General features: G+C 50.3%; 1 protein-coding gene across 1 annotated transcript; it reads left to right on the forward strand.

Moving 5' to 3' along the window:
• Nucleotides 1-201: 201 nt before the first annotated feature.
• Nucleotides 202-7,668, forward strand: BATF (basic leucine zipper ATF-like transcription factor). Its single transcript, XM_077819166.1, has 3 exons — nucleotides 202-456; nucleotides 2,765-2,869; nucleotides 7,036-7,668. The coding sequence occupies exons 1-3, from the start codon at nucleotides 391-393 to the stop codon at nucleotides 7,243-7,245; spliced, it is 381 nt and encodes a 126-aa protein (XP_077675292.1). The 5' UTR covers nucleotides 202-390; the 3' UTR covers nucleotides 7,246-7,668.
• Nucleotides 7,669-9,056: the final 1,388 nt, after the last annotated feature.

The raw sequence follows: 9,056 nt of genomic DNA on the forward strand, positions 1-9,056 counted from the left end.
GAAGCTCGTTTTTCCCAGATGTGTGTGTGTTTTTTTTTCTCAATGTAACTTTTTTTCTTCTTCGTAAAGTTTCCGCCCATGTGACTTTCAGCTTACGTCCCTCGCAGCTTCCGAGAAACCACAGGAGTCTAAGACCTAGACATCACTGCAAGGTGCAGTGACTGAGAGGAGAGTGGTTCAGGGAGGGACTGGGGCAGAGGGGCAGAGAAAGTGACACAGGGAGAGCAACAACGTGACAGAGAGAGGGACCAGGAAAGAGGCAAAGAAAGTAACCAAGGGAGAGAGGGAAAGACGGCAGGGGAAGGGAGGGGTGAGTAATAACCAAAGGAAACCAAGATCACCAAGGACACAGAGGAAGCAGAAGAGGCCCTGGGCAGAGGGACGCAAGCCATGCCCCATAGCTCTGACAGCAGCGACTCCAGCAGCTTCAGCCAGTCACCCCCACCTAGCAAACAGGTAACATTTTGCATTCTTTGCACCCATGCTCCCATCCTGGGATGTTTCCACAGCGCAGAATGGCAGGGCTTTCTAGGAACCAGTGTGGGGAGAGGCACGCTAATTCAGTCCACCGTGCACTTACTCCACTTTGAAAGTGGAGTACACAATTTGCAGCAAACAGGGAGTTACTGCGCTTTAAAGATTTGTGTTGTGTCCATGCAGGCGTTTTCAATGCATCCTGGCTTGAGTTAGTGCAAACTAAACCCCTCATGTAAACCAGGCCACAGAGAACTAAACAGGAAGCCCCCGTGCAGGAACAAGCTTAAAACCAAAGGACAGAGTGAGGAGTGTTTTTGCAGAGGAACCACGTTAGCACAGGTCACATGAGGGACGGCACCTGAAACGCCTGGTTCTGACTGCAGGGGCCACCCCACAGACTCCAGGCATCCAGCAGGCTGGGAGCTTGATAAAGTGAGAATACCAGTATTTCTGCAGAGACCCTGTTGTGGGCCCTGAGCCCTCCTCCCCCATGTGGTCAGGATTTCATTCTGAATCCAAATCCTTCCCATGCCATCAGACATCACTTAGGGCATGAACAAGGCTTCTCTATCCTGAGCTGCTCTCTGCACCTTCTTTATTTAAGTCCCATAAATTCTCCCTGTCTAAGTGCTGTTGTATGGAGGGATTCTTTGAGTGGGCCACTTCTGTGTGTTCCTCCGGCTGTCCAGTGGCATGCCTGCTATTCTTAAGACATGTCCCGGATGATTTTATTTTCTTTTCTGGATACCTGTATTGGTAATTTTATTCTTTGCTAGCTTTTAACCACATGGTGCTGCGCAGGACACCAGATATGAGGCACCTTGCCCCTGAGGAGCTTACGGACAAACACTGAGTAGATGGTGCTGGCTGGCAAACTGGGATTGGGAGAACACCCTGTCTCAAGAAGAAGGGAATGAGGCACAACAGCAGTCAAGGGGGAAGTAGAAAAGTGGGGTACCCAGACTGGGATCTTCACTGTGCAGGGCTGGGGGCAATAAGGTAAGAGGCTAGGCTGGATATGTTGGCTGGGGTGGGTTGGCGGAAGGAAATTGAAGGTAAGGATGTGACGTTTAAATTTGAGGAAATGGAGAAATCACAAAGTGGGGGGAGGGAGAAAAGGGACAGACTGATGGTTCAGGAAGATAACTATAGAGGTTGCATTTTGCAAGGAGAGGAGGGAGGTGGTGTACGTGTCAGAGAGTCCAGAGAGGCAGCAGTTACAGCGGGAAGACAGAAGATGATAAGAGCTGATGAGGGTTTTAGTTGCCAGAGAGAGTGGGAGGATCAGTTCTCAGCAGAGAACCTTCCATAATAATAATAAATAATAAAAATAAAAATATAATAACAATTAAGAGTGCCGGAATGGCTGTTGAATGATGCTGGGGAGTGAGATTTTCAAGCAAAGAGACCTCACATCCCAGAGCTGGGAGGGCATCGCCCCTCTCTACATAACTCCAGTGAAAATGTGATCTGGAATATTGCCGCCAATTCTAGATACCACATTAGCAGCAAGACATTAAAACGCAGTGAGTTTGGAGAAGAGCAAACAAAGCCATCAGGGGTCAGGAGGGACTGAGTCAGGGGAAAGATAAAAAAAGCCGAGCTTGTGTAGCTGAGCTAAGCAGGGACATAACTCTGCAAATGTCTGAAACAGATAAACTCCTGAGTAGAAGGACAATTGTTTAGGGTGACATATGGGAACTAGGAGTAATGGGATGAAATAAAGAAAGGCAAAAATTAAGCTGAATGCCAGGATTGACTCCTTGGCAGTGAAATAAGTCAGGCGGTGGAATCATCTCCCAGGAGAAGGGCGGGAGCCCCATTGGCATGGGACACTACAAACTCTACTGCACAAAGCATAAAAAAGTACTGTAGAGGAGACAGTCCTACCCTGGCCCTTGGGGAGGTTGGACTGGGTGATCCAACAGGTTTCTTTTTTTCATCTCTGACTCCTGTGGTTCTGTGGGTTACAACCCAAGCCTGTGCCATGGAGACAGAGTTCATTTCCCAGTTCTACCAGCATGTCCAGATTATAAAATTACATCTCAGGGGGTGGCTGTTGAGTGCCTCATACCTCCTTGTAGTAGGAAAGCACCTCTACCTTGGTTTTGCACGGATGCTGTGTCAGTCAGGGATACATGTCCTATGTGGCCAGAAGAGTGGATGTGGTGATCTTTGCTGAGAGGAATATTTGCTTGGGCCTGTTCTGCCCCGTACCCCTGACCTCATGCCTCTCTGTGGTAGTGGAGGTGACATCTCTGTCATTCCCAGGCCCTGTATTTTTCAGGATTCTTCTGATGACATGAGGAAGGTTCAGAGGAGGGAGAAGAATCGCATCGCAGCTCAGAAGAGCAGGCAGAGGCAGACCCAGAAGGCAGACACACTGCACTTGGTAAGAGCTTCTGTTCTCTGCCCATCTGGATCACTGGGGCCTTGCACACATAAGGGGACATGTTCTAGCACAGATGAACACACAGCACAGCCATTAAGTTCAGGCAGGGGCAGGAAGAGCATGGGCCAGCATAGCATGTGACGGCAGCTCTAGGAGCAGCTGGATAGTGAAGGTGAAGTGTGCTTCTTCCAGAAGCAGCCAGATGTTCCCTTCCAAATGGAGCAGGTGTACTCTGTTGAAAGTCATCTCTGCTGAAGCCTCTCCTCTTGGTTCCTCCTCATATTCTCTGGACCTTTTGTTTCTGCTCTTTCTGTCTTTTTGGGATGAGGTGGCTGAAGCTGAGTGCAGGATCCTGGGTTGGGTGGGAGGAATGAGGAGTGTACCTCCCTTCATTAGAGGTATATTCTTTCCCATATTATTCTCCATTCTGCAATAACACATTGGGTCTGATCCTGATCCATGCATGCCAATGGAAATTTTGCCACTTGTTGCAATGGGAGCAGGGTGAGGCCCCCTTTATTTGCAGTTTTGATTGCTGTTGTGCACACAGCAGATGCCTTCCCTGACAGGTGACGTCCGCCTGTATTTCGGAACCAGCAGTGTGCACCTTCCCCTTGCACTTGTCCACAATGAATTTCCTCTTCCCAGTCACCTAGTGTTATGGGGTCCCTCAGGAATTCCTCCCTACTCTTGATCAGCCTTATTAATTCTGTGTCATCAGCAAATGTTACCACCCTTCCAACCATGCCGCTAGGACTAATTTCAGAGTGACCCCCTTCTCAACCTCTCTCTGAGCTGTAAATTGCCCACATAGTCCTACTTTCTGCACCCAGTTTTTAATCTGTGGCAAGGCTTTACCTCTTGCCCTGAAATGATCAAGTTACCTTTTTAGTCTCTTCTGACTGTCTCAAAAATCCTTTAAAAGCCTAAATACGTGAGGTCTGGCACTCCCTCGCCTCGAACTTCTTGTCACCTCTCATATCCATGCAAAGAGCATGTAAAACACTGCCATTCTGACTTGGTAGCATTTTATGTTTGCTGTGCATAGGTTTAAATGATGATACAATCTGCAAAGCCATGGAGAATCAAGCCCTAGAGCTAGAAAATCCCCATTAGGTTTCCACCAGTCCATTGCCTGCCATCTATGCAGGATAATTCCCCATTGTATGCTTACTAGTGTTTTGTCCAGTTTAAATTTAAATGTCCCCAGAGATGAGGCTCCTAACCCTTCCCTCGGGAGAGAGCTCCACAGCTGAATACTTTGCACCGTCCTGATATCCAGCATACATCTTGCCTCTCTTAGTTTCACCCTGTTTCTTTACCATATTGCCACACTGGGACTGTGTAATGGGGGTGGGGGACAAGGGGAGTCAGGCTGTTGACTTCCACGTACTGCCCAAAGCCACTTTTCTCAGTGTAAGGAATTTGGCATCTACTTTTCCAGGGAACCTGAGTATTTGGCTGCAGGTATCAGGTGTGGGAGTGGTGTCAGAGCTGGAGGGTATGACTTCTGAGTTCGTGTAATTAAATCTTAGACTGCCCTTTAAACAGAGAGTGTTGGAGAAGCTGTCCCTTGACCTTAGCAGCCTTCACACCCCTGTCTATCCCCACTCTGGGGAGGATTCTTGAGCAAGTGGTGTTGGAGCAGCTTCTGCCACAGCCTGATTGCACAGGTGTCCTCAATGCTTCTTTAGTAGTGGGTTCATTACAGGGAAGGTGTCACTCGCTATCCATGGCTGATGATCCTTTTAGAGAGGACACTGGTCCATGCTGACTTGGTTAGCTCTGTCAGTGTCCTGTGATACCACAATCACAGGGTTAGTCATTAATCTGCTGCATCTCACAGCAGTAGATTGGAAAGCCTTTCAGTGGGTTTGTTATTTTCTCTCCCAGAGACTCCAGAGGGCAGGAATGAGTACTGACTTTGCCTTTCCTCGGGCTCTGCTGTGTCCCAACGTGTTCCCCTTGCTGGAGGAGACAGTGAGGCATGTGGCTTGCAGTTTTACCATGGTGCAGATGACACTGATACCACAATCTCTTTGTTTTCCTGGTACCTGGCAAAGGTGGGGACATGGATGGGAGCAAAGTAGCTTAAGATCAACCTGGATGAGACAGAACTGATGCTAATGGGTAGGGGAGACAGCTGGAGGAATGGGACAGAGACGTGGTTGCACCTTTTTGCTGGAGATGCCTGTCAAACCGTGGTCAATATAGTTTCCGGTCTCTGGATTATAATGGATTCCAAATGCTTTTCATGTCTGATAGGCATAGTGGTCATGAAAGTGCCTCTTGGAAGCAGCCCTTTCCAATGGTCAGTTGAGGCCACTGTAATGACTTAAAAAGGATCCAGAAGTTTTAACTGGTGCAGAACAGAGTGGCTTGTTGCTGGAGTGGAGTGAGTTACTAAGAGCCTATAACACACAAACTCCCCACACTGGCTTCTTGTCAGCTTCTGAGTGCAGAGTTGGTTAAGATCTGTGAAGCATTAGGCTGTGTGGGGCGCAGTGATCTGAGAGATCCCTTCTCCCTTCTGCAAGATCCAGTTAATATCTGGTGGTGAGTTTGTTTTAACGTGCAAGGTGCCCCAATACTGAGGCAATAGGGACCTTTATAAATCAGATTCCTGCCTCTAGCAATCCCAGCGGGGTGAGCAGGCTGCTTTGTTTTGGATGAGTGGCTAGATGGGTAGCTATTTAGGCCTTGGGGGCCATAGGGCATGGTAAACAGTCATTCAAGATCTCATAGCACTGTTCATAGCACCTCAGTGCCCTAGTAGCCTGGCTAAATTTCAGCCTTGGTTCCAACATTCTGTCTCTCCAAAGCCCCACTGTGGTTTCAACTGGACATAGGATTCTTCAGGTCCTGTCTCAAACTGTTGAGTAGCATTGCGAGGTGCTGTTCAGTGGCCGAGGTGTTCCACGCTAGTGACGGCTGCATTTCAGGAGGGGTGCATACAGTCTGTGACGCGTTTTGGGTACCATTAAGCAGGACTGTACATCATCACCACCATTATTATTCATTTTTTTCTTCTGAGGCCTCAGTTTCCCTCTTTCCTTCTGTCACATCAATGTCCCTCCACCCCCCCGCTGCCATACGTCTGGTTTCCCCAGGCGCTGGCAGGAAGCAGTGAGTCTTGTCTTACCATGGCAATGACAGGTTTCCTGTGACAGGTGGTTTTCTGGTTATTTCTGATTATAACGGCGGTTATTTATCATCCCCTCCCCCCAGGCCAATCTGCCTCAGGTCGGGATGTGGCCTGGGAGGTGTGTGCGTGAGAGGGAGCTGTGAGCGCCTGGGCGGGGAACGTGCTGGTGCTGCTGTCACTTCTCGTAAGCAGCTGCTGGGGAGAGAGTGCGGCTGAGGGCTGAGAATGTCACTGGCTCCGTGGCAGGACCCCTGGCTGGCTGGGGGTGGGGTGGGAGTTGCCCAGACACAGCGCTGCTTTGAATTTACAGGAAATGTGTCACTGTGGAAAGTCTCCGGGGTAGCGAGATGAAGGGCTCTGACCTCTCTCCCCCCACCCAGATACTCCCAGCTCCTTCCCTGAGGCAGCTCCAACCACTCCTAGCAGCACTGAGATACTGCAGTGACAGCCAGACACTTGAGAGATGCCGATAGACAGATAGATCAGAAAAGCCAGCCCCTTATCTTCTTTCAAGTCCCTCCTCAAACTTGCCTCTTCTGTAAAGCACACAGGAAACTGCAACCTGTGAATTGTTAGGCAGGGGGCAAATTGTGATCACTGCTCCTGACTGGCTGAGAACTGTGTACATCCTACCCTGTCCCCCTAATCTGCACCCCTGCTTATTTGTCTTATCCACTGTTATGTTGGTCTCCTGGACTGTAAGTTTTTTGGGGCAAGGGACTGTCATTTTCCTATACGTGTGTACAGTGCCTGGCATAATGCGGTCTTCAGCTGGTTGCTTTTGGCACCACAGCAATATCAATGTATAACAACAACATGAATGGGAGCCAGCTCCCCTTGCAATTTGAGCACTAACCCAGCTGTCCTCTGGCTGCTGCTCTGCAGACATGCCATCTCCCTCTACCTCCCACCCCCTCTGGACACACTGTTCAGCCAGTTTTCCACCCAGAATTGCCCCCACCCCTGTGATGGCTCTGCAGGCGGAACACTAATCTAGCCCCTGCTGCTTTTGTGCCCTCAGGAGAGCGAGGACCTGGAGAGGCAGAACGCTGCCCTGCGCAGGGAAATCAAGCAGCTGACAGAAGAAATGAAGCATTTCACCTCAATGCTGAGCTCCCATGAGCCTCTCTGCTCCATTCTGACCACGGTGCCCCAACCGCCCCCGGAGGTGCTATATGCCACGCACTCCTTCCATCAGCCCCACATCAGCTCCCCACGCTTCCAGCACTGAGCCCGGCCACAAGGACACGCAGCCTGCAGGCTCCACAAATGGAAATCAGAGACCCCTCGGGGCTCACGCTTTGGTTCGCAGGAGGGACATGGACGGATACAGCTATTCTTGCCCCTCCTTCAAGCGTCTACTGGGCCAGGCCCAGGGTCACATGTCTAGGACTTGGCCCCGGTGCAGATATGGCAGAACACCAGGAGGCATCTTCAGGGAGGTTAAATCTCAGATCAATGGAGAAGGGAAACGTTTGCAAATTGGCACCAATCCCTGTTCTGTTGTTTGCACTGGGACCCTCGTATGGGTCTATGTGACACAGGAACCCTGTCTCCATGTGAGCAGTCAGCTGGATGCTTCACCAGTGAGTGCTCCCAGGAGAGGAGCGCTGGGAATTAGGGGCCATGGGGTAGCAGGGGAGACTGGTTTATTGTTTTTAAAATAAAGAGTAAAATGTTTAATGCTTTCTTTAAAAACCTGGCCTTCCCTCCCCTGAGATTCCACATTACACTCTGAGCGTGGCGGAAAATGGGGAAGACAACACTAGAAATTCTGGGGAACAGCCCTATACTGAACAGCAGGGACCTGGGGCTGGAGAAGCTGTGCTAATGTCTAATCCAGACAACAGCAGCCTGTCTTCAATGTGTAACAGAAGGGCTGGCATGTCCCTGCCCTCTCTCTGGGCCAGGTGGGATGGGGAAGGGCCATTTATGTGTCTGTTGTGTCTTTTGGCCTTTCCTGTGGGAGATCTATTCCCCAGCACTGCAGGGATGAGGCTGGCTGCTAACTCTGGAACCTGTACATACACAGTCACAGCTCACTTCTCTGCTGGCTCCCCCAGCTCTCAGCTGCCTGCAGACCAAATTCTTTCACTAGAGATCCCTGCTGGCTCTGCCCTGACAGAAACACAAAGGTACAGATAACAATATGGACTGTATCTGCAGCAGACACACACACCAGTCAGGGAGCTGGCCACCCATGTTCCCCAGACCTATGCACAGGTCTGTGTGCGGCCTGCCTCCACAGACCCTGTTGCTACCGTAGATTAATGTTAGGTCATTCTCAGAATTACTGCCTGCTTTAAGGAATAACAGCCGGAGCTTTCTCCCAGCCGGGGGCGCTGTCAGCAGCTTTGCTAGCGGGGTAAGACATGGGCATTGTACTGAAGCTCTGGAATTAATTGATCTGAGCTATGGGTGCCCTCCTCGCTCACAGGAGCTTGTTTCCAGTCTCTCTGCCAGAAAATAAACCCAAAAGTGACAGGCAGAAGAGCAGGAAACTCCCTGAAGTCCACTAGTAACCTCACTGTGCACCTGGGAAGCATCAGTGATGGGTGCTATCCTCCCCTTCCTCCATGTGAAGTTGCCGCAGGAGGGGCCCAGGAAACACTGCGAGGTTTCTCACTAACCCTCCTTCCAAGGACCTGGCCTCCCAACCTTGCTGTTCCTGCTGATCTGCTGGGAAGGGAAGCCCTGCTCCCCTGGATGCAGGGGTGTCTATGTGGAAGTCTGGGCTCCTCTGCCAAGGGGCGGGGCATGCACAGGGGTAAGATGATGGTGATTCTAGCAGAACTGATTTAGAATCTGGAGAGAAGTAGGCAATGGAGGGCAGCCTCCTGCTTCCAGATCCCCTCTCATCTCTGCAGGGGCAGCGTGCCAGGGCTTCCACTGGCAAGCACGGTTGGCCCAGTGCACATCCCAGGCAGGCAGCAGAGGAATCTGGATTTTGTTTGTATGTAATATGCCAAAGCAGAATACACTAAAAAGCAGTTGAAAATATACCAGCCATATAAAATCCAGCAGGCTTTGACTGGGGCAGTC

This window comes from Eretmochelys imbricata, chromosome 6 (genome assembly GCF_965152235.1).
Source record: "Eretmochelys imbricata isolate rEreImb1 chromosome 6, rEreImb1.hap1, whole genome shotgun sequence".
Lineage (NCBI taxonomy): Eukaryota > Metazoa > Chordata > Testudines > Cheloniidae > Eretmochelys > Eretmochelys imbricata.

Coding starts and splice junctions, on each gene's coding strand:
- BATF (XM_077819166.1), top strand. CDS start 391: ATGCCCCATAGCTCTGACAGCAGCGACTCCAGCAGCTTCAGCCAGTCA. Junction 457..2,764: donor CACCCCCACCTAGCAAACAG/GTAACATTTTGC, acceptor TGTATTTTTCAG/GATTCTTCTGATGACATGAG. Junction 2,870..7,035: donor AGGCAGACACACTGCACTTG/GTAAGAGCTTCT, acceptor TTGTGCCCTCAG/GAGAGCGAGGACCTGGAGAG.